Below are 26268 nucleotides of genomic sequence, written 5' to 3' on the forward strand. Positions count from 1 at the left end.
AGTTTCATGGTCGAGACAATTCAATATATTTCTTTCACAATAGGTTAATTGTTACAGGGATGTGGGGGCTTGGCGGCACCTGTTAATAACTAATTTTGTACCAAATGGGCATCGGCCCGGTTAGTACAAACCCACTTTCCCAAAAGGGAGTTCCCGTCTCCTAGAGGCATGTGAAGTTGATAATTATGGTAAGTTTGCTATAGCATGTCATTGTTTCATTTATATTTATAATTATAATATACACATATATGATGGAGTAAAAAAAAAATAAAGATATATGTACTTTTCTTCTCAGCCATTTTTGTTAGATGGTTTTTAGAGGAAAAATTATCTTAAATTATATATTTAATCTCCATTTGTAAGTTTTTGGGGGTAAAAAAGGGGAAAATTAAAGTTTTATGATACTAATATAACAAAAATAACAACAATGATATCATATATATATATATATATATATATATATATATATATTGTTAGTTATTATTTGTTAAATAAAATTTTATAATTACTTCTTGTATCAGTTATTAAAGTAACTATAAACATACAAATTTTTTTAAAAGCATACAATTGAGAGAGCCAAAGTATTACTTTTTTATTGTAAAAGAGGGGAAAAAAAAATAGTGTAGTAGACCTTGGATGCTAAACGAAAGAGACATACTTGCTTGAAACCAAAGAGACGTTGCTGCCTGTCTTGTCATTTTCAAAGTTTCATTAAATCCTTAGACAACTTCTCTTTTTCAAAAATACTCAACTTCTCCAAAACGCTAAAAACGTTTTGTGGATTTATATGCCGTTTTAAAGAGTTTGGGTAATCTTATACAAGAACTTTTGACTTTTAGAAGAACGTTTTAGACAAGCCCACACTCGAAGCTTTCCAAAACGCAATTTAATGAAATTTCAAAATGTTGCGTGTACCTTTTCTTTAGGCAGTGAAAAAAAATATACAACCTATGTAATTATAAAAGACGCAATTTTATTCTTTAACGTTAACTGAACAACAATTTTAACGGGTAACAAGGATCCTATCTTTCTTTTCACACCAGGACTGTCTTTTTTGTTTAGCAGCCTATCCAGTAAGTAATGCTGGTTGCTTCATAGGTGTGATACTCTCTCAATTCTATGTTTATAGTTGCAATATTTTATGCACTCTTATATACCGTTCTATGTTTATAGTTGCAATATTTTATATACCATTGATGCATAGTAGTAATCACCAATGTTGATTATATTTTTGTATGTGAATGTTGGATTGAATCTATATAAATATGATCCCCAATGTTAATGTAGCAAACTGCACGTGGTGTGTAGTTTTAAGTGCCCACCTAACGTGGTGTGTAGTTTTAAGTGCCCACCTATTTTTTATTTATGCCCTAATCACATTTATGTTGGGTCGTTCATTTAAATAGCATGATACATTAAACAACTAATATTTTTGCATTCTATGTAAATAGCATGATGAATTAAACAATCATGCATTTTTGCATTAACAACAATTTTTGCATGAAATATGCTGACATATACCTATAAACAAAAAGAAATTCTTACAACATTTTTATAATCAATGTATACTTTTTATACTGTTACTTGAGATATTGGAAAAAACTTAAATAATAATTCAAATATGATCTTTTGTTTTTCTATTGTGCGAGTGCACTGCATTATTGATATTAATGTCAATTCCATTTTTATATATAAATGCTCGATTCAATCTTTATTTTTTTATATTGCTTATATATGAATGTTTAATTCAATCTCTATCTCTTTATATTGCTAATAGCATTATGATATTTATATTATAACCCATATCCTATTTGATAACAATACATTTAAAAAAAAAATAGAAGATCAACACTAAGGTAAAAGATTAATATACTGTTATCCTCTAAATGTTAATCTTCCGATGGTTGTAATAGATGGAGTTGTTATCTTGTATGATATAAAAATGTGGTGCCCTTTGAAAGGGATACATATCTAACTCATTAAAAAAAAAAAAAGTTAGGGTGGTTTCTAAGTTCTAATGGTTATACTATACGAGTTGTAGCTTATTGTTGAATTTGGTAATATATACTACAACACAAATAAATATTTAACAAATAATTTGCCAATGCCTCGGGAAAGAAAGGCAAGTGGTAGCTTGCCCTTCTCTTTCTCTTTATAGTTGGAAGATAAAGAAACTCTAATCTTGGTATCTTCCATCTCTGGTATCTTTTATTTGTTTGCTCTGTTTTTTTAGGATTATGCATTCTCTTATTTGGGGTGCTCTGATTAATCTTTCACATCAGATAGGTCTCTTTAACTATAATATTATTAGGTTTGGTTTCATCTAGATTTGGAAGAAATGTGTTTTACTGACTTTTATGACATATAGGAGAAAATTCAAGAATGAAAATTAATTTTGAAACATATATTTCATAATTTTAAAATTTGGTTGTCAAAACTTTAAAAATTCAGTAGAACTATGCCTGATTAAGTTGAGTGGTCTAAGCGATTGGCTATTTAAATATGGAAAGCTGACATGGATAATACCAAAAGGAGGGATATTGTTTTGCACTTGAGAACAATTTGGAGCAATTTCAAACATTTAGGCCCTTTGGGGCAGCTTTCACTTTCTAAAATTCCTTCCACTGAATAGCTTTGAAAAATGTATTTTGATGAAAAAAATTTAAAACAAAAAAGTTGTTTGGTGGATAAATTTTTTGAAGCTCTTTTAACTATTACTATAATTTAACTTGACAATTATATCCTTAATAAATCATGAATAATAGTAAAGAGTTAAATTGGAATGTACAAAGAAGGGAAGAAAAAAAAAATCATAATTAAAGTAATGGAGTGAAATTGCTAATGATGCAGCAACAATTAATTGGCATAGTGAAGATCTGGCTATACAAATTTAACCTAATCTACATCGTAGAATTTTTTTTTTCTTTGACTACAAGATAGAAGTTGAAAGAGATGAAAAAAAAAAGAAAAGAAAAATAAAACGAAAGAGAAAGATAGTAACAAAAATATTTTATTTTTGTTCTTATTTATAACTATAAATCACTTTAATAGCGGAGAAAAAAGAAATTATATATATATATATATATATATTTTGTGTGTGGGTGTGTGTATATATATATATATATATTTTAGAGACAAAGAAAAATTATTTAGAATTCTACATAGGATTGAATTTTCGATGAGAGTTCATAAATCTTAGAACTCTTCAGACTTTGAAGTCAAATATGATTCAATAGTATTTTTTTTCCTGCAACTCCTCAATATTTTTCTTCTTCTTTTGTTGAATCGTTTTTCAACAATATTTTTATTTTAATAAAGTTCTGTGAAATTTTGCTCAGCATTATTATTATTTTTTAATTTTTTGGGTAGAGAACAAAGGAAAAAGATGATACAAAAATAGAAAGATAAAAGTTTGCAATGAAATTTAGAAATGGAATAGGTTAAATAATAGACAATATAGGAATTTTATATTTATTAATTAAAAAAGTGCGTAGCTTGCGGAAAGTTGATTAAGAAGCATGTTTTATTGGCTTTGGTCAATCGGACTTTAGAAATTTTACTAAATGCTCTTTATTATTGGCGAAGGACTTTTTGGACTTGGAAGCCCGTTTTGAGACTACAGGAAGCCCAACCAAACAGGGCCTTAATTAAGGACTTAATTATGTTTCTTGCTAAGGGTCATTGTTGATCTTGATGTTAAATTATACATCGGTTTTATTGATTGCCTCCTAGATTAAATAGATTCAAAACAAATGATTTTTCATGGTTTCTGGTTTCATAGTAATAATTTTTTTTTTTTTTTTTTGCACGAATTAAAATATAAATTGAGGAAGTATCATATGGATTTTTGCTTTCGGGTGGTTGATACTCTGATATAATTGCCTTTTATTTTTTATTTTCAGGATTGTTGATTAGTATTAATAAATTTACAATAGAACGTTATCAGAAATTGAAAATCACAACAGTTTGCTTTTGCAAATACTGGAGGTCTTCCCCACTTGTAAACAACTGAAATGCTTCCCACCTCGCATGTTTAACTGATTTTATAGGAAGTTTCATGTATATTGAATATTTGAAATTGATACTTCTAATTTCAAATTCTTAATCATAAATGGTGTATTCGAATTTATTTATTTAAAAAATGCTCTAACATCTAAAATGATAGATGTTTTTGGTTGTTTACCACAATCAAAAAATTGTTTTCACCTCCAATCATAAATGAAACTTCCATAGAAAATTTTATAGAAAAAATTTTGGATAAATAAGATTCGAGGTATCCTTTTTAACTGATAGACAAAAGAATTGATAGAACAAAATTTTTGAAAATTTTGCAATTGGGATGTCGTTTTGTGAAGGTGAGGTAGTTTTAGAGAATTTATTAATTGCGAAGAAAATCATGTCTCTCAAGTCTTAATCGCCTTTTGTTTAGTTATTCGGAATTGCTTTTTCTTTAAGCTTTAGAAGCCTTCTTCAAATGCCTGAACTGAGGGAGGATGCTTTGTCTGACCAGAAGCTCTTCCTCTTAATAAGGTGTCTGTGAGTCCAATTAACCCAAAGGTTGTCTTCTTTTTTGCTGAAGAGTTTCCAAATATGGTTCAGATAAAGACTTACCAAGGTTACCTTGAATTTAAGTCTGCGCACAGACTGCCATGCAACTTTTGCCCCTGAATATTTTAGAGCATGTCCAGACCATAAGAAGCATCCGAAAACAAGATTCACTACACTTGATCCAACACTTTCTTAGGTAGCACAAATGTTTGGGACCAGTATGATTGAATAGCTGCTAAGATTGATTTGATCAATCTACTTGCAAATGATAAAAATCTTGCAGTCCAGCTCTTCACGTACTCTAGCAGTTATTCTCTCTACTAGAGATTTGCAATCTCTTGGTACGTGTGATGTGATAGAAAACTAAAACTACAGATGACGGAAATTAGTTGGTCAGAAAGTAACACATCAATTGACAAAGCTATCAACTGAAAAGGTTCAGGAGTCCATGAGCTATATTTGACCATATGCAATTTGAGAACCCCTGCAGTATTAGATTGTTGAGCTCCTTATTACTCCCCATTTGCCCAAGGATGTGAATAGAAGCTAGCCTGCATCTGATGGTCTTTCTATCTGATCAATGATGCTTCGAGAATGGAGGGTGAGAGTTTTTCCCTATAAAGGCTCTAGCATTTATCTCCCTCCAATTGAAATAAATAGTTGAAGTGAGGATGAATGAACCAGGAAAGCATTTGACTTCGAGTCGAGTAAACAACAGTTGACAAGTTCAGGCCGGTTGGTAGGGGGTCAAATGAAAGCCTGCAATAGCAATATTCTTGAAGTGATCGATTCCAAATTGTGGAGGTGAAATAGCATTGAAAGAAAATATAGATGATGAATGGACTCCAGCCCTTGATGAGCAAATATGACAAGCATTGGGAATATGCCAATAGACAACAACAGGGCTATCAAGAGTTTTTAACCTCTCTCTCAAAGCCAACCAAGAAATGAAGCTAAATTTGGGAACATGGAATTCGAACCAAATTAGGTGAGGCCGGATAAAGGTAGTAGAGAGTGTGAGAAAGTGAAAAGGAAGAGGATGGTGACGGAGTCCAGGAGACCGAGTTGTCTTCATCTGTGGTGGGAGAGGCAATGGAGCTGAACTGATCGATGAAGATTGGATTGTTAAGAAATGGAATGGGGTGAGGCGTCAGAATTGCCCATTGATAATTGAAAATTAGGCTATCAACTTTAACATACAAGTTTGGATGAAGAATTCCCATATGAGTGAGCGGTATTTGGTTTATTAGTGGACCATATGTGAGCCAGTAATCAAGCCACCCCACTTTGTGGCTCGTTGGTGAAAAACCCGTACTTTACGTGACCCATGTGGAAGGGTTTCGGGGTTACGTTGATACATATATCCTTTCATTTAATGCCTCCTAATAGAGAGAGGTACTATGCCTCCTAATGGAGAGAGGTACTATGTGTCAACGTATCTCAAGAGTATTGTAGACTTTATTTGCTTTAGCATTCAAAAATAAATAAGAGTTCATAAAAGGAGTCATGTCTTATGAGTCTTATGGAGACAATTCAATATGTATATATCTCTGTCACAATAAATTGATTATTGCTGCAACATATTATTTTTACATTTATATTTAAATAATATACACACATATGATATTAAAAATAAATAAAAATACATGAACTTTCTTTCTTATGCATTTTTGTTACATAGTGCTGTGACATATTATTTTTACATTTATATTTAAATAATATACACACATATGATATTAAAAATAAATAAAAATACATGAACTTTCTTTCTTATGCATTTTTGTTAAAGTTTTGTGAAGTCAATACAATAAAAATAATAACATGCTAATATTCTTAGTTATTATTTGTTAAATGAAAATTCTATAACAAGCTACTTCTTGTTTGTAATGTTACCGATTTTTCCTATTTTCTAATTTCTGGAATTTATTTGATTTTCTGGATTATTTTAATCCTTAGCTTGTTTTGCGTGCCACGCGGGCCCTGAGGGGCGTTTTGGTCATTCATCGAGTCAAGGGTTAAGTCAATTACAAGTGACATCATTATTTTTAGAATTTTTTAGAAGTCGGGACGATTTCCGGACTCGGGAACTTCTCCCGATTTTGTCATTTTAAGAAAGGAGCATAATGGACTTTTCTCATATATGTGTATACATCTATATCTATATATTAGAGGTAGGTATTTGTGGGTAAGAATGGCATTTCATTGAAAGATGAGGGGCATTATAGTAACTTAGATTGAATTAGAAATCACTCAAATTGTGACACTTGGCACAACCTTGGCCATAGAAGATGCAAAACCACCACTTTACCCCTTTCTCCTTCTCATTTCGGGCACCATTTCTTTGTCTCTATCACTTTCTCTATCTCTTTCTATATTGATACACAAGCACACATTTATGTCTTCTAAAGAAAATGCTTTGATTTGGAGAGTTTAAAGTGGGATTTTGAAGGAGAGGAGGAAGAGAGGTTGGAGAGCTTGGCATGAGCTTCAAATTGAGGCCAATATTGTTAGGGTTTTAAAGGATTTCAAAATTTGGGGCTTGCTAAGGGCTTGTTTGGCTAATCATCTTGAGGTAGGGAAAGTCTAAATTACGAATTTCCTATGATTTTAGTGAATTTTATGAATTTTCTTACATGAATATCTTGATATTGTGAAACATGCTTGGTTGTATATTTTTGGTTGTGATGTTAAGCATGAGATAGTTTTGATCTAATTACTTGAGTTGAGAATATGATGGTTTTTCTTGTATTTGTGCCAAGCATGCTATTTCTTTTATGAGAAAATGTGAAAGTATGATTTATGTGATCAATTTTTGTGTTTGAATGTTTTAATATAATTATGATGTAAACCATGACTTGTATATTGATGAATGGTTGTATGACATACATATTCTTGGAATGGTGGTGAGTTGAGAGGATGAAGGTTGATATGGGAAGGAAGGTTAGAAAATGAAACGGTGGTTTGTGTGGTAAGTCAAGGTGATAGTTAAGAAGGTTTTAGTGAGGTTGGGTTGGAAAGAAAGAAGGGAATATTTGCATTTCATTTTTAATGGTATGGTTAATGAATTTGTGAAATTCATGTATGATTGATATGGCTTATAATCCCATGATCTCTTTTCGTTGATTTCTCTTTCTTTGGTTGTGGCTCACGGGATTTTTAGGAATGTACTTTAGGCTTTCTCTACTGAGTTGTTGAGCTCACCCTATCATTATTAATATTTTTTAGGAACTCGGAGATGAGCCGGTGAATGATAGGCATCAATGGATAATGATGTAATTATTATTTTAATTCATTTTTATTAAAGCTATGTAATTTTGGCAATAAAGGCCTCAGTTTTGTATTTAAATCTTTTCAAATTGTATAAAATGAGACTTGTGTAATTCGGTCTTCAAACGATGTATTGGACTTGTATTCGGTTTAATTGAAGGCACGGGGGTTTAATTATGTTTTTACACTATTAATTGCATGATTTGGGATAGGTTTGGATGATAGGTCCGGTCACCAAGGGACCAAATGGGTGCCTATAGGCACAAATGTACATTTTTAAGCTTTCTAGGCTGATTTTAAGGTTTTGGCCATTTTGAACCAGTTCAGCCCCATTGAATCGGTTCAAAGGGGGTGCTTTTGGTTCTTGAATGGGCACACTGCCCATCTTGAACCGGTATAGCCTCACTGAACCGGTTCAAGTCTCCCAGTGTGTATTTTTCTCTTGTCAGCTTATCAACTTTGATTACTTAATTTCGAATGGTTATAACTTCTTCATTTCAAACCCAAATTAGGTCATTCTTGAGTCCATTTTTAAGGATTTTGAGTTCGTTTTCTAATGAGACCAACCTCATCTTCAAATTCCATTCATGTTGAGAGTTATGGTGGTTTTAGTAGAACAGTATCGGAATTAACCTTGAACCGAGTAAGTGCGCTTTTGGAAATTCATAACCGAAGACCGTAGATCTTACTAAATGTCATGGAATGACTAGAATGATTGTTTAAACTTCATTTGACTAGTTTAAGGGCATATTAACCTCTCATATTGTAAAATGACCATTTTACCTCTAGTGTGTCCTTGAGTTTGGGTAAGGACCCGGTTAATGATCCGAAACCCTAGTTTGGGTTGTTATATTGTATAAATTATTAAATTATTTCTCCATTTTTGTTCAAAACAATCGCGTTTAATTAAAATTTTTGGGATTTTATTCGAGTAGTATGTTTTTATTTTTAATCCTTCATCAACGTTATAAATTGTTATTTTTTTAAAAAAAATTAACATTTAATTACAAAAATTAATGTGCATTAACAGAAAATGTATAATTTCTCTTTTTAAAGAGTACGATGAATTTTAGAGCCCTCTTAAAGGTAATATTGCAGGTAATGATATATTTGTCGGAATTTTGAGAAAAAACAAAAAGTGTTTTTTTTTAATGGTAACAATCAATCAAATTAATCAATTGAAACAGCAGGTAAAATAAATTGACTATTTATTAAAATAACTTGAGACACAGCCGAAACTTGTTCAAAACTTCAAATAATAAGAGAAGTGTCTTCTATTCTCGTTAAATTCGCATCTCTCAACAGAAAATCCATTGCCCCTTCTCTCTCTCGTCCGGCGAAAGATAGTTTTGACAGTAAACGAGCTTGGTCTCTTCGATTTCTGGTATCTTTTACTCCGTATTTGTTTGCTTGGTTTTTCATACTACCAAATTAGGGTTTACGTATGTTTATGTCAGCTTATGCATTCTCTTATTGGGGTGATCTGATTAATTTTTCAAATGGGTTTGATCTCTTAATCTATAATATTGTTGGGTTTCATTTAGATTTTGAAGGAATGTGTTTTACTGGGTTTTATGACATATAGAAGAATTCAAGAACAAAATTAAATTTGACAAATACTTCATTTTCTTGTATTAATTCAGTAGAACTATGCCTAATTAATGCATTAAGTTCAGTGCTCTAGGCGATTGACTATTTAAATAAGAAAAGCTGCCATGGATGATTGTTTAAGAATGGCATGTTGTTTTGTCTTCTTAGCTTCTCTTTCCTACCAAAATTAGGGATATTGTTTTGCAATTCAGAACTATTTGGAGCAATTTTAAACATTCAATTGAGTTTCTTGCCTGGTCATTGTTGATCTTGATGTTACTTTATAGATGAATTTCTTTAATTGCCTCCTAGATTAGATTAAATAGATTGATGAGAAATGGGCTTTCTTGCAATGGGTTTCTCGCTCGGCTTGTGAATTTGAAAAAACAGAATGGAACAATGGCATGATAATTGATTGCTTGAACAAATAGTTATTCTGAAATAAATCTGTGTGTATTTTTTCTTTTAGTACTGCAGAGTTGCAGAATCTGGTTGATCACGGTGTTAGTTAGAGTGTTGTAACTATATCAAATAGATATTATGAATAACTCTCTGTGTGAATATTTTCTTCTTGATACTGTAAATATTTTCTTTCAAATATTATGTCTTACTGTTCCTTTGATTTGTGCTACAAAGTATAATAGAAGTTAGAGGTAGTATTATATAGACTCCTGCTGTCGGGTGGCTTGATTTGTGTATTTTGATTTTCAGGATTGTTGATAATTGTTACTAAATGGCCGATCGAAGTGAAAAGAAAGATAATCATCCGAAGATTGCTAGAAGTTCAGCCACTGATATAATGAGTAACCTTCCAAGCGAGGTAACGGAAAACATACTAATGTTGTTGCCGTTGCGAGATGCTGTGAGGACAAGTATTTTGTCAAGGAAATGGAGGTATAAGTGGGTCAACCTCCCACAGCTTGTCTTTGATGATACATTGGTCAAAGATTCAATGGAAAACGACGATCCGTTACTCCATAGCAAACTTTTCAAGATTATATTTCAAGTGTTATTACTTCATAATGGACCAATAGTGAAGTTCACCCTCTCTATTTCTGCACTAAAAATCTGTTCTGAGATTCACCCGTTGATGGTTTTCCTGTCAAAGAATGGCATTAGGGAACTTGCTATAGATATTTGTGATCTCAATGGCTATAGGTTTCCTTCGTCACTCTTTTCATGTGAAGAACTAAGACAATTGTATCTCAGTAATTGTTCATTTGACCCTCCTCTTACATTTAAAGGATTTAGTAGGATCACAAGTCTAGAGTTTATCTTAGTGGACTTTGGTGATGGTGTACTTGAAAAGTTGGTTTCTAGTTGCCCACTACTTGAACGGCTGAAACTGGAAGGGCCCATGTATTATGACAACCTTGAAATTGACGCTCCAAATCTCAAGTTCTTAAGCTCAAATGCCAGATTCAAATATATTCATTTCCAAAATGCCCCTCTTCTTGCAGTAGTTTTGATTACTTCAGATGATGATGAAGAAGACGGAAAGGCGTATCAAATGATTGATGTTTTTGGTTGCTTACCTGTAATTGAGACTTTGCAATTGGGACGTCGTTTTTTGAAGGTAAGTTAGCTTTAGAGCTTTTATTTCGTGAGTTTGAAATTGCAAAGAAAATCATGTTTCTTAAGTCTTTATCTGCTTTTGTTTAGTTCTTGACTGTGGGTGGTGTACCTGAGAGGCTCCTGTTTACCTTAGACCACCTCAAAGTTCTTCAACTAGATGAAGTATATTGTCGAGAAATTGCAGAGGTCTCCTTTGTTCTGTGCTTGATTAAAAGCGCCCCCAACTTGAAAAAACTTGAAATTGAGGTAAGCTATTACAGTTCATTGTTGCAAAAGTTCTTATATTGTATGTATAATATTTGATTGAGGTGTTTCCACTTTCTTTCTAGATGTTTACCAGCAAAGATGATGATACAGGACCTGTTTTAGAATTTTTAGAAATGCAACTCTACTCAGATGTCTCTTTCAATCAACTTCGAGAAGTGAAGATGCAATTCTACTCTGGCACAAGGCCCGAATTGGAGTTTATAAAGCTTATATTAGCAAAATCCCCGATGCTAGAGACGATGCTTATTGAGTCCTCAAAGGAGGTTGCTGATAATGGAGAGTTGACACGATTTCCACATGTCGCACCTAAAGTAGAAATTATCCGCAAAGATGCAGATAAAAATCGTGTCACATATCTGGCAAAAGGCCTGAATTGGAGTTTGACAGAGGGTGGCGGCTGAATTGGAGTTTATAAATCTTATATTAGCTAAATCCCCAATGCATATTGAGTCCATCTCAAAGAAGGTTGCTGATAATGGAGTGGTAATACTTAGAGAGTTGACATGATTTTGACGTGTCTCACCTAAGGCAGAAATTATCGATGCAGATGAAAATCATGCTTAGCGTATGGGTTTATATCCATTTTGATCATTTTAAGGCCTTTAAAAGGGATTACATATAATCATATTGATGGGTTTTTCGTTTCTTTTTTTTTTTCCCCTTCAGGAGGCCTAATGTGTCTGTTTTTTTCTTAATTAGAGGTGTTAATAGATAATTGATTCTGTTAACTAGAGAATACAATGAGTTCTTTTTTTAAGTAATCAAATGACATTGTTAGAAGTTGTACAAGTAAAAAGATGGGATTATGTGTTTTTGTCCTTGTTGAATGTGATGTTATTTTTGTTTGAGGGTATTCTTTTTTTTTTGTGGTACTTATGCCTCTCTTACAAATTCACAGAACTTATCTTTGAGATTGTACATATTCAACAACTCACATAAACAAAATGGAGATGGTTTGCACTGCCAATCTTTAGGGAAGAGTAAGTCTTTATCACAAGGACCTCTCACAATGAGTTCATTCATAAGAATGTAATTTCATTCAGAGCATCTTCATGAAAGCTCTCTTTTAACACTTGTAAGTCGATATTGTTTCAAGGTTTAGCTTTTACTCTTCACATTAGAGCACCTTAGTGATTCATGGGTCTGATTCACATGAATCACTAAGAATGCAGGTGCTCAACCAATAACTGAATACATTTGTCATTTCTTATAAAAGGTGCTTGTTTACAATGTTTTACTTCATTTCTTTGAACTCTATGTTTTACAAATATCAGGCAGTCATGTGTAGTGATATTGCAATAGCTCAGTTCCGATTTTTGGAGCGCGCGCTTCTGGTGCATGGACACTGGTGTTACAGAAGGATCTCAACAAAAATGGTACTGAATTTTATATAATTAAATTTAAATATACTTGAGGTGCGAGATTTTCTTTATCATTCTAGTTCCTTCCCTTCACACCTGTTTGAATTTGTCAAGATCAAAATGAAATCCCTAAATTTCAAAAAAATTATTGGTTTGAAATTTCTAAATGGTTTAAAATCTAAATGGTGTATTTACATTTTCAATACTTCATCAGTTGATTTGCTCCTATTGCCAACTTGGCAGATTTGCTACTTCTTCTGTAAGAATGTCACATTCGGTTTTACGGTCATCTTATATGAGGCAAATGTATCAATCTCCGGGAAGCCTGCATACAATGATAGGCTTCTGCCCCTCTATAACGTCTTCTTCTCATCACTTGCTGTGATTTCCCTCGGTGTTTTTTGACAAGGATTTATCAGCACGGTTTTGTCTCAAGGTATGCCTTTTATCTAATAGAATATATGGTTGAAATCCTAGCTGCAACTGTATATGATGTTTTATCAGTGGTAGCAGTATGTTGGCATCAGCTGAATCTGAATTATGTAAAATCATGAATAGAGCCAAATCATGTAAAAACAATATAGCGGCACAGCTACAAGAATTGTAACATGCCCTTGTTGGCTTCAGCTGAATTTTAAACCTGCTTTTCTCTGACTTAAGCTTTGATTTTTTACTAACAAATAACTATTAAACTTGCTTCTCTCTCACTATTTTAATTTCAGTGAAGAAACTAATTGGCATGCTTTGGGTTTATGTGCTAAACGCTTATTTTGAATTTTTTTTAATAGCTAAATGTGGTAAGTTGTATTGAATAAAAGAGGACTTTACAAAAAAGTTTCTCTAGGGAGACAAACAAGGCCTATAAGGCATGCATCAACAATAAAACTAAAACTACAAATGACCAACATTAGTTGGTCAAAAAGTAACACATCAATTGACAAAGCTTTGTGCTTGATTAAGTTTCTAGCCATGCCTCTAAGCTTTAGAAGCTTTCTCCACATACCTGAACTGAGTGAGGATGCTTTGACTGACCAGAAGCTCTTCCTCTTAGTAAGGTATCTGTCAGTCCAATTAACCCACATGTTGTCTTCCTTTTTGTTGAAGAGTTTCCAAATATGCTTCGAGATTTGCAACTTTGTTGACAAATTCTAGATCAGGAAGTTCAAACCCACCTTGAACTTTAGGTCTGCGCATGGATTTCCATGCAACTTTTGCCCCTAAAGATTTTAGAGCATGACTAGGCCATTAGAAGCATCTGAGAACTTGATCCAACACTTACTTAGGTAGCACAAATGTAAGAGACCAGTATGATTGAATACCTGTTAATATTGATTTTATCAATACTGATCTACCTGCAGATGATAGAAATCTTGCAGTCCAGTTTTTTTTTTTTTTCCTAGTTCAGTCCAGTTCTTCACTCTAGCTGTTATTCTTTCCACTAGGGATTTGTAATCTGTTGGTGAGAGAGGAGACGTTAGAGGGAGTCCTAGGTAAGTGATTGGCAACGAGCCAGGTTCAAACTGGTACAAGTTTAAAATATCTTACTTTGTTTGGGTATCAACTTCTGCAAAGAAAGCTAGGCTTTTTGAGTGGTTAAGGCTCAGGCCAGAAAGAGTGAAAGACTGGTTCAAAGTCTCATGAGGGTTTGGACAAAATCAAGGTTGCAAAAGAATGTCATCAGCAAAAGGCCTGACAATTACACCCAAGCTTTATCTAGGTCATGGATAGATCACTCGGGTTGAGGTCTATAAAAAATGACAATTACCCTATGGGTATGTTTGGCAGCACCGGATTGGAGCTTTGGTATTGTGATTGAAAGTCCCAATACCAAATCCGTTGTTTGGATATCATAAACTTAGAATTGGGATTGCATTGTAATCGCAAACATTCCAAATCAGCGATTTGAATCCTATGGTTCAACTAAAGATTTCCAACCAAAACACGCCCAATCGCAAACCTCTCTCCCCGTCGATCTCGACCGCCATGATTGATAATAGCTCTCTTTCTCTCTCTCTCTTCATCGCTCACTCAGACCAACATGATATACTTCTCCATGGCTCGCATTCGGATCTTTGATCGTATCATCTCAATGGAACCTTACAAACCCTAGGTCAAGCTCAGGTCTCTCTCTTTCCTTCTCTCTCTATATCTGTGTATTGATTTATTTATTTATATATATATATATATATATATATATATATATATATATGAATTTATATGTTGATTTACACTGGTAGTAGTTACTTATCAAAAAAAAGAAAAAAATTTACACTGGTAGTAGTTATTTCCAGGTTAAAAACGGCAATTTTGAAAGCTTTATTTTCGCTTGAAATTCTATACATAATTTGTGGTGTTGGCTAGTTTTTGGGTTTAATGATTAATTGGAGTTTAACTATCCATATATATATAAATATATATAATATGTTTAGTGGTTTGTGTGAATCAGTTTATATATGTAATATTCTTAATTTTAAAAGGATAGTCTCGATATTTATTTATTTGTTTTAATTATATTTTTAATTGTTTAATTAATTATTTGACTAATTGTTTATGTGTTTAATTGAATTAAGTGTTATTTGATTAATTGGCTATTTGTCTAGGTGTTATTTGTATTATTTGTTTATTAGATTGTGTGCTTAAATGATATATTTGATTAATTGTAATTAATTATAAATTAAATGATTAAATGTTTTATTTTATTTTATTTTATGATTATAGTTAGTAGTAATGGGCCAACCAATTAGGTTCTATGGATTACTTGGATAGGAGGTTTAATGGGTATGGATAATTACCTATGAATAGTTGTATATATATATATATATATAAAAGAAAAGTAATTTATTAATTAATATTATGATAACTTTAGTATTAATAAATAATCTGATGTATATATTTTATATATTTATATAATAAGGATATACACAGATTATATACGTATCGTATTTTAAGTTACAGTTTAATATTATGGTAACTTTAGTATTAATAAATAATCTGATGTATATATTTTATTTATTTAATAAGGATATGCATAGATTATATATGTAACATATTTTAAGTTACTTTTTTAATATTTTAATTTTATTTTTTTCTTTATTAAGTTGACTTGGATTGGGAAAAAGAGTGGGGTTATTATTTAGCTTATAAATATATAATTATGGGTTTGTAAAAGGGGGTTAGAAATATATCACGTGTCTAAAGGTTCTTCTCCTCCTTTCTTCATCTTCCTCCTTCCCTCTCTAACTCTCTCTGTAAAATGTATCACGTAATATATTTTACAGAGAGAGTTAGAGAGGGAAGGAGGAAGATGAAGAAAGGAGGAGAAGAACCTTTAGAGAAGAAGATCACGGAAGAAGAAGTTTAACTTTCGATCCGAAAGTTTAAGATAAGTTTTTCTTTTATCTTTTTCCCTTTGATTTGTGTTTCTATACATACCTAGAAAATTTCAGGATACTTAAACATTAAAATTGAATAATTTTGCATGCTTAAATTGGTTTAGAACAGAGGGTTTTATGTGTTTACATATATATTCTTGATTTAAATGATTCTTGAATTTTGATGTGTGATTTGGTGTTTAAGTTGGATCTTTACATGTTAAATCATCTAAAATAAATTAATATGGATTACATGTGACTTAGATTGGAGCTTAGGACTCTTAACAATGAAGAACAGGCTTACAGTTGGATTTTCTGGGCTGATTCGCGTAACAGTACTCAAGCCTTGGAAGTAAAGCTTGAGCCATAAATAAAAAGCTTGAGCCTTGGAGGCAAAGCTCGAGCTATTGATGCAGAGCTTAAGCCATGGATAGAAAGTTCGAGCTATCAGGATAAAAGCTCGAGCTTTACCTGGGGAATTTTCGTAAACAGTGTTTAATTGACCTTAATTGATTTTGAGGGGTCCAGAACATTGAATAGGGACTATGTATGAGTTTAAATAAATTTTAAATAGATTTGATTATAACGATGCATGCTATTTGAATTCTTTAAAGAATAATGGATTTAATCTTTCTAATTTGTTCTATCAATTGAGATTAAATGTTTAGCATGAATTGTATTTGGAGAATGTTTACTTGGCTGTGAAATAAAATATTAGCATGTTTAAGGTTAAGTTTGTGTGGGATATATGATAAAGGAAGCTGAAATAAGTTATAAGTCATTCTTATTTGGTAATAGCATGATATTATGTTGTTATGTTTATTTATAGATTATTTGATGTGTTACTTTATTTGTTAAATCAATTATTGAATTGTATGGATGTAATGCACCAGTATGAGATGGTGACATTTTATGGACGGATTAACCAAAGAAGTTAAGTCCTATCTATTTATATTATAAGAGAATGAATTAACCATAATGTTGAGTCCTATTTATTCATATCATGTCAACTGAATCAATTGGACGATATACCGGATATTTTATTTTATGTTTTAGGATGGATTTTATATATATATAGTTACGAGCCATGATATGAGCTTGAGTCTCAGGATTTATGGTTAGGGTTCGTATATTGCCAGGGATGTGTAGCTAGATATAGTGTAGTTGTGTGCTTTAGTAGGTCTAGGTACTCATACTCACTATATGTGCGTTTTGCATGTTGTTTACTATTCAGGTTGAGGTAACCTTATAGTCTAGTGAGGTTCCTTTAGTGTGTATTTATATATATATACTAGTTATTACTAGTTATTGTTGGATTGACTAGAATGTATACGTGTATCGGATCTTTGTTTGGACTGTAGTAGAGTAGAACTTGTTTGTGGGCCTGACCCACCATTATTTTTCAGGTGATTGTCAGGAGTAAAGGTTGTTCGTGCCGAGTAGGGATCAGTCTACTTCATTTTTTCGATTCTATTTAGGAGTTTTGTTCAAGTTTCAGTTTTCAGACGTAAACATTATTTCAGTTATTTATTCAGTCTGGTTTTTTATAGGGGTCAATAAGTACTTAATCCAAGTTATATTATTTTGGATGATTAATTGTATTAGAAGGATTTATTAATCAATGGAAATTTATTCTGAGATTTTTATAATGGATTATTATTCTAGTTCCCATTTTAGCATATTTATTTATTCTTTTTGTACTCTGTGTTCGATTATTACCGATTTGTTTTTGATATCCTCGGGTGTTCGGGCGTGGGCCTAGCCAACCCGCATTCGGAAATCCGGGGGATATCACAGTTAGTATCAAAGCACTCCAAGTTCAAGTGTCCTTAGGAGTGTTTTTCATTTTGTGACTTCTGCGTTGCGTCTCTTAAAATTTAGAGCGTATATTAGGATTCGTTATACTCTATTTACGGTTCGTTAGGAGGAACTGATGTCAATTATATTCTATAGTCACAGTATGGTTGGTACTAGGAAGAGGATGGGGTCCAAGACGAAAGCGATAAAAGACCCAAAGAAGTAAAGGAGTACGTAATCGATTTCTTTGACCAGATGGCATAATTAGGGATCGAAGGTTTAGTTTTGGTTGGTGCTACTTTAAAATATAAGCCAAGGAAGGATTTAAGTATGTGTGATAGGTCACCGCGGCTTGGGGCTTACACGACTTCAGTTATTCTCAAAAAAGAGGAAAGCGAAGAGGATGAGTCCGAAGAGGATCCTAATGAAGGAGATTGTAGAGTATAAAAGAAAGAGGGTGCTAAATTTTGAAGATGAGAAATCGCGCGAAGGCGATCTTATTTGCTAGTATTATAGCTAATGATATTAGTAAAATTTGTGTTGATCAATCTACATATAATTAAACTTTCTTGTCATCTCTAAAAGAGGTATATAAGAAGTACTCTTCAGGAGTTCGGGGATACGATGGAGTTCTTATCAGAACGAAACATATGATTTTATATCACATTCAGGAGAACATTGGTATTACGTTGTGACGTTCTAATTTGCTTTATAAAGTCACGTTAGAAAGTTTATATTCTGCGTATAAGGAGGATAAGGGTTAAGCCCTTGGTATTTGCTTAGGCAAACATATGTTGATTTTAAGCTAGGTTTAAAGGTTATGTTTCAAGTTTGGATGATTACTTATGAAACTATAAAAGAAAATTGTGTAAAACAATTTTGCAAGTTGACTTCAGAGGAGATTTTTCTAGAAAGAACGATGATTTAAGTAGGTGTATTTTTTTGTGGTATTGTGTTTGTCATACGTGTTTTAATTTCGTTATTTATTCGGGATATTGGTATGTGGTTTAGTTGGGGGTACAAGTGTGTGATCAGCCAACTACTGTTTTAACATGGAGTAATAACGTTATTTACCTTAGGATTGTGAGCGTGTGGTCATAGGATTTGGTAGATATACATAATTCTAGCAAATCTATTGGACCTGGACATGCGTCATTATGATATGTTATTTTGGATGGGATAGTTAAACCATCACTATAAGTCGAATAACCTAATACGATTAGTTTGATATACTTTACGCTAGGTATGGATTCATATCATATTACAACGCAATGATAAGAAGGTTGATAATGTTTCTGTATTCGTGTGATTGTGGTAAATAAAGATCACAACACCACGATGATTTTTCAGAGGTGCCAGATTTGCAGAATATCTTTTTGGAAATTTTTAGAAGTTGTTATTAAGTCGGAAGGAGGATTTAGTACTGGATTAAGTACTTATTGGAATGACACCGAGTGAGGATAGCAGACTGAATAAATTTTCATCAGTCTATTCTTAATTGAGAATTTATTCACGAAGGTGTGTCATTAGGAGGAGTTACCGGTGTTGCATACGGAGGAGGAAATTAAGTCTTTTCACTTGCATAAGAAATATGAAAATTTATTTTCACAATTTGCAACAATTAGTTGTTGCTAGGAAATTGATGATTTATTGGACAGATGTAAAGGTTCCATATTCTTTTGGAAGTTTAATGGATACTTATTTTCATTAAAGAAACGGGGTGTGTCAAAGACAAGATAGCGAGACCCATCACCTATTTAATAAAGAAGAGGTGCACAGGGTGTATGAAAAAGTTGTATTTAGTTGACTTTTGATGAATTGAATTACCAATTGACTTTTAATATCAGTAAGTTTATCATAGATCAGTGGTGCATGGATTTAGTTGCAAAGTTAACTTTTGACGATGCTCCAATTTAAACAATGGGTGCAGACGAAAACTGTTGATACTAGACTATTGGTATTTTCTGTAGATAAATTGGATGGAGGATGCAAGGACTGAGATTCACAACTCTTAGTTCTCTAGTTATCCAGGTGGAAATACGATGCATCACGATATGAAACAGATGTTTAGAGCACAGGCAGGAGGAGGGACATATTGATTTTTTTTTCTTCTCCAAGTGTAATATTTATTAGATAGTAGAGATGGACCATCAGAGATCACCAGATCCTTGCAGCCATTTCCTATACTGAAGTGGAAATGAGAGAGCATTTTACGGATTTAGTTAAGGGATTGTTGATTTTACACAAGGGTCAAGATTCTGATGGGATATTGGTTGACTGATTAAATTAGGTCAGCTTAATTCTTGTCTATTTCGAACTGGTAGGACTTTAATTCATATGAATAGAACGGATCACGAGACGGTTTAGATGGATTAAAGTGGTGATTCACACTTTGCATCAAGTTCCGTCTGTTAGAAGCGAAGGTGGAAATGTATGTTCTCAACAAACGATAGAATATCGGAGCTGACCTTGGAAAATGTGTTACTTTACTCAGATGGAGTTTAAGGTACTGGAGGAGGATTTAGTGGTTTTTATAAATAGTGATATGACGGTCGAGCGACTGAGATGGAAAACTTATAATTTTTCTTGGTGCACTCAAACGGTTAGAAGGTACATCACGATATCAAATGTCGGTTTTGGTGAACAGGTACGGACAGAGACATGTATATAATTGACATAAGTGTAACACCTGTTAGAAAGGTGGAAAGTTGATCATCGGATATCATAGAAATCTTTAGCCACTTCCTATAACTAATATGAAAGTAGGACTAAACAGGAGTGGACGGTCGGTAGGGATTATCGACATTGATTTGGAATTTCAGAATAAGAGTGGTGGATTGAGAAAGTTCGCTTGAGGACATTAATTGGACTGATGTTCATTTTAGAGCTTTATAGTAGTTCTATAGTACAGTGATAGTGGTGTTATAGTATGTGGATGTCCATTATAGTGGATGCTAAGTACTATTTCGAAGGAGCTTTATAAAGATTTTGGAGCAACGTTTCATATCTATAGATAGAGGAATTGATAAAGAGATTAAATTAGACCATAAAAGATATGCTTAAGGCGTATATTCTAGGTTTTCATGGACAATTTAAAGCATTTACTTCGCTTTTCAGTTTTTGTCTGTGGTATTATTGGCACAAGGAGGTTGGGGTGACAACGTTTGAGGTTTTGTATATTACCTCGTGCAGACCTCTCATTTGTTGGTTTGAAATGGAAGTAAGGCTATTTTTGGTGTGAGTGAATGGAATCAAATGAAGGTAGAATGGAATGTATTTGTTTCTATTCTCTTGTTTGGTGTGTCACATTAAAAGTGGAATGGTCATTCCTAGGGAATGCCCATTCCATAAAAAAGGTGGAATGCCCATTCCTTTTTTTGAGAGGTGGAATGACCATTCCATTCCCACCAAGAATTAATAAAGTAATAAAGTAATTTAAAGAAATAATTCACGCATACACACACTATATAATATATAATATGTATATAATATGTATATATATGCCGCTTGTTCCCTCTCTCCAATTTACACACACAAGGATGAGACAAAAATAGTGTAATTGAACTTTTATGAGCTTTTGTGCTTTGTTATATAACTTTCTCGGTCATTATCTAGCCTTCTGTTTCTTTTTTCTCGCTGGAAAAGATGATTGGAAAATTATCTTTTTCCCTTTTATTTTTACAGTTGTCGGAGAGCCCTCTGTTTCTTTTATCTCGTCTATTTTCTCTCTCTCTCTCTCTCTCTATTATCGCTTTCCCTTTTATTTTTGCAGTCATCGGAGAGCCTTCTGTTTCTCTCTATCTCGTCTATTTTATCTTTCTATTATCTCTTTCCCTTTTATTTTTGCAGATTAATTTTTTTAGTTAATTTTTTTTACTAATAATAAAATGTAATTTAAAGAAACAATATAAATTCATTATATTCCAACTTTCTTACCAAACATAGGAATGAGAATGAGATTTCATTTTTATACATTCCATATTTGCAACCAAACGGTAGAATGAGAATCATTATTCCCATTCCATTCCATTCTCATTCCATTCCCACATCCATTCTCATTCCATTCCAATTCATTCCACCACACCAAACATGCCCTAAGGGTTGTACAATCAGACCTTGACTTTATTTAAAAATACGCCGGAGAGAAATACTTTCTTTGTAATGGACTACGCACGGTTCAGAGGCGGCAGTGGGATGTTGTAAATAGTCGAACTCGTATACTAGAGTTTTCTATCAGGGAGTAGTTTGCTTGTTATATCTTCTATATAGGAAGCAAGATGATTTTTTTTATAGAGGTCAATTTTACTTATTATATTGACTTTTAGAGGATTGTGTTTATAAATTGAGGCAGTTATCTCTGGATTAGCGTTACCAAATCATTAACGCTAGGTGCATAGGAGTTTTGTGCATATATTCTATGGAACTTGGAGGAATATAGATCATTACCTTGTCAAATTGGGTGGATTACGTTGTTGATCGATACAACCTATGAATCGTATGATTATTGTGTTTCTTAAATATAGGAACCATTTATACTACTTGATACATTGGAGTTAAGTGGAGCCATTATAGTGAGGTTGCGTCTACTTTAGAACAGGAGGATGTAATTCGCTTATAGTTTTCAGAAATAATGTAAGAAAGTAAGGGCGAATTCCGAAGACGGAATTTCTTTTGTTAGGAGGGAAGAATGTAATAATCCTAATTTTAAAAGGATACTCTCGGTATTTATTTATTTGTTTTAATTGCATTTTTAATTGTTTAATTGATTATTTGACTAATTACTTATGTGTTTAATTGAATTAAGTGTTACTTGATTAATTGGCTATTTGTTTAGGTGTTATTTGTATTATTTGTTTATTAAATTGTGTGCTTAAATGATATGTTTGATTAATTGTAGATTAAATGATTGAATGTTTTATTTTATTTTATTTTATGTTTATGTTTATGGTTAGTAGCAATGGGCCAACCAATTAAGCCCCATGGACTACTTGAATAGGATGTTTAATGGGTATGGATAATTACCTTTGGATAATTGTATATGTATATATATATATATCTATATATAAGGAAAGTAATTTATTAATTAATATTATGGTAACTTTAGTATTAATAAATAATCTGATGTATTTATTTCATATATTTATATAATAAAGATATACATAGATTATACGTATCATATTTTAAGTTACTTTTTAATATTATGGCAACTTTAGTATTACTAAATAATCTGATGTATATATTTTATTTATTTAATAAGGATATGCATAGATTATATACGTAACATATTTTAAGTTACATTTTTAATATTTTAATTTTATTATTTTCTTTATTAAGTTGACTTGAATTGGGAAAAGGAGTAGGGTTATTATTTAGCCTATAAATATATAACTATAGGTTTGTAAAAGGGGGTTAAAAATATATCACGTAATATATTTTAGAGAGAGAGTTAGAGAGAGAAGGAGGAAGATGAAGGAAGGAGGAGAAGAACCTTTAGAGAAGAAGATCAAGGAAGAAGAAATAATCCGAAAGTTTAAGACAAGTTTTTCTTCTATCTTTTTCCCTTTGATTTGTGTTTCTATATATGCCTAGGAAATTCCAGAATGCTTAAACATTAAAATTGAATAATTTTGCATGCTTGAATTGGTTTAGAACAGAGGGTTTTATGTGTTTACATATATATTCTTGATTTAAATAATTCTTGAATTTTGATGCGTGATTTGGTGTTTAAGTTAGATCTTTACATGTTAAAACATCTCAAATAAATTAATATGGATTTTATGGGACTTAGATTGGAGCTCAGGACTCTTAACAATGATGGACAGACTTACATTTCTGGGCTGATTCGCGTAACAGTACTCAGTCCGTTGTTACAGTACTCGAGCCTTGGAAGTAAAGCTCGAGCCATAGGTGAAAAGTTCGAGCCTTCGAGGCAAAGCTCGAGCTATTGATACAAAGCTCAAGCCATGGACAGAAAACTCGAGCTATTAATGCAAAGCTCGAGCCATGGATAGAAAGCTCGAGCTATCAGGATAAAAGCTTGAGCCTTACCGGGGAAATTTTCGTAAACAACGTTTAATTGACCTTAATTGATTTTGAGGGGTCTCGAACATTAAATAGGGATTAGGTATGAGTTTAAATAAATTTTAAATAAATTTGATTATAATGATGCATGCTATTTGAATTCTTTAAAGAATAATGGATTTAATCTTTTTAATTTGTTCTAACAATTGAGATTAAATGTTTAGCATGAATTGTATTTGGAGAATGCTTACTTGCCTGTGAAATAAAATATCAGCATGTTTAAGGTTCAGTTTGTGTGGGATATATGATATAGGAAACTGAAATAAGTTATAAATCATTCCTATTTGGTAATAGCATGATATTATGTTATTATGTTTATTTTTGGATTATTTAATGTGTTACTTTATTTGTTATATCAATTATTGGATTATATGGATGTAATACACGAGTATGAGATGGTGGCGTTTTAGAGACGGATTAACCAAAGAAGTCAAGTCATACCTATTTGTATTATAAGAGAATGGATTAACTATAGTGTGAAGTCCTACTTATTCATGTCAGGTCAACTGAATCAGTTGGATGACATACCGGATATTTTATTTTATGTTTTAGGATGGATTATATATATATATATATATATATATATATATAGTTATGAGCCATGATATGAGCTTAAGCCTCAGGATCTATGGTTAGGGTAGGTATATTGTCAGGGATGTGTAGTTAGATATAATGTAGTTGTGTGCCCTGGTAGGTCTAGGTACACATGTGTTTTTGCATGTTGCTTACTATTCAGGTTGAGACAACCCCATAGTCTAGTGAGGTTCCTTTAGCGTGTGTGTGTGTGTGTGTGTGTGTGTGTGTGTGTGTGTGTGTGTATATATACAGACTACGAGTTATTGTTGGATTGACTAGGATGTATACGTATATCGGATCTCTGCTTGGACAGTAGTAGAGTAGAATTTATTTGTGGGCCTGATCCACCATTATTTTTGATGTGATCGTCAGGAGTAGAGGTTGTTCGTGCTGAGCAGGGATCAGTCTACTTCATTCTTTCGATTCTATTTAGGAGTTTTGTTTATGTTTCAGTTTTCAGATGTAAACATTATTTCAGTTACTTATTCAGTCTAGTTTTTTATAGGGGTCCACATAGTATGGATTCCCGAATTGTATTATTTTGGAGGATTAATTGTATCAGAAGGATTTATTAATTAATGGAAATTTATACTGAGAATTTTATAATGGATGATCATTCTAGTTCCCATTTCAGCATATTTATTTATTCTTATTTATTCTTTTTGTACTCTGTATTCGATTATTATCGATTTGTTTTTGATATCTCCGGATGTTCGGGCATGGACATGACCAACCCGCATTCGGAAATTCGGATATATCACAATATATTACTGAATTGCTGATATTTTTCAATAATAGAAAGTTAGCATTGAATTAATTTTATTTGTTATTATTTTACTCGTTGTGTTTAATGGTTTGTTATTTTCAGTGTCACCCCTGTAAGTGGTACCCCAATGAGCTATTATTGGCCCAGAGTCTTCATTGCAAGAGAGTTGATCAACAATTAGGGGTGCAACATGAAATGGAACAAATTCATAATCTAAATAACCTATGCCTATTTTGATATATAGATTTTAAGTATTATCATTTAAGACTAATATATGCTGCAAGACTTGGTAATCATATTATAGATAATTTTAGAAACATTTTATAATTTCATATAGATAATAAATTATATCGTTATTTTGATGAGAGTCATGTTAAAAAGTTGTATTGCAGGTGAAAAATAATTTAGTAAATGAATGTTGAGCTTCTATTTATTTTGTTGGAGGATTCTGAAAAATAGGTAATCATATTTGAAACCAATGACTGAAAAATAGGAAAATCCTCGTAGATTTGAAGTATTTTGAACCAAACCGGACCTTGCATAGTTTGGTTCCAGTTTCTGAGGATTACTTATTGGTTTGAAAATGAGAAATGATCAAAAATTGATTTGGTAATGAAATGATAATAAATTAAGGGGAAAAAATGAAATGGATAAATTGGCACAAATCAAATCGAACTTTTTAGTGTTCAGTGAACTTTTTCCTATTTTTGTTTCATGGAAATGAATATAGTATATGTTTTTACTATTTTAGGGCGTGGTTGCTTTGCAAACTCAAAGCATTGTTATATTTTATACGTAGCCTTCATCTAGGTTCCGGAAAATCAACTATCCTCCATCTTCCATTATTTCATTGTGCTCCCAACTGCTCCATTTACTTTGCACATCTTAGGGTGTTTGGCAGCATCTCAAATGTTAATGGAAGCAGTGTTAAAGAAGTTGTTTATTGTCCTTGAGAAATGTAGCTATTATAAAATTGAAATTTCAATACAATCTCAATTCAATTTTAAATCGGCCAACCAAACATAGCCTATGAAAACTTGCCAATTGCCCTATGAAGACTTGGTTTTGT

General features: G+C 32.4%; 1 protein-coding gene across 4 annotated transcripts; it reads left to right on the forward strand.

The window, feature by feature from the left end:
• The first annotated feature begins 6901 nt into the window (after positions 1-6901).
• LOC132294707 (F-box/FBD/LRR-repeat protein At1g13570-like) lies at positions 6902-25043 on the forward strand. Of its 4 annotated transcripts, none has more exons than XM_059792661.1 (7): positions 9063-9199; positions 10117-10981; positions 11068-11226; positions 11310-12322; positions 12522-12623; positions 12852-13044; positions 24806-25043. In XM_059792661.1, the coding sequence occupies exons 2-4, from the start codon at positions 10139-10141 to the stop codon at positions 11646-11648; spliced, it is 1341 nt and encodes a 446-aa protein (XP_059648644.1). In that variant the 5' UTR covers positions 9063-9199; positions 10117-10138; the 3' UTR covers positions 11649-12322; positions 12522-12623; positions 12852-13044; positions 24806-25043. The 4 variants fall into 4 exon arrangements, with proteins under 4 accessions (XP_059648646.1, XP_059648644.1, XP_059648645.1 ...); XM_059792662.1 differs by having other exon boundaries at positions 11310-12227; XM_059792663.1 differs by lacking the exon at positions 9063-9199 and adding an exon at positions 6902-7120 and having other exon boundaries at positions 11310-12623.
• Positions 25044-26268: the final 1225 nt, after the last annotated feature.

This window comes from Cornus florida, unplaced genomic scaffold (genome assembly GCF_030987335.1).
Source record: "Cornus florida cultivar Cherokee Brave unplaced genomic scaffold, ASM3098733v1 CherokeeBrave_3.0.0_Hap2_Chr02, whole genome shotgun sequence".
NCBI classification, from domain to species: Eukaryota; Viridiplantae; Streptophyta; class Magnoliopsida; order Cornales; family Cornaceae; genus Cornus; species Cornus florida.

Coding starts and splice junctions, on each gene's coding strand:
- LOC132294707 (XM_059792663.1), top strand. CDS start 10,139: ATGGCCGATCGAAGTGAAAAGAAAGATAATCATCCGAAGATTGCTAGA. Junction 10,982..11,067: donor TGGGACGTCGTTTTTTGAAG/GTAAGTTAGCTT, acceptor GCTTTTGTTTAG/TTCTTGACTGTGGGTGGTGT. Junction 11,227..11,309: donor TGAAAAAACTTGAAATTGAG/GTAAGCTATTAC, acceptor CTTTCTTTCTAG/ATGTTTACCAGCAAAGATGA.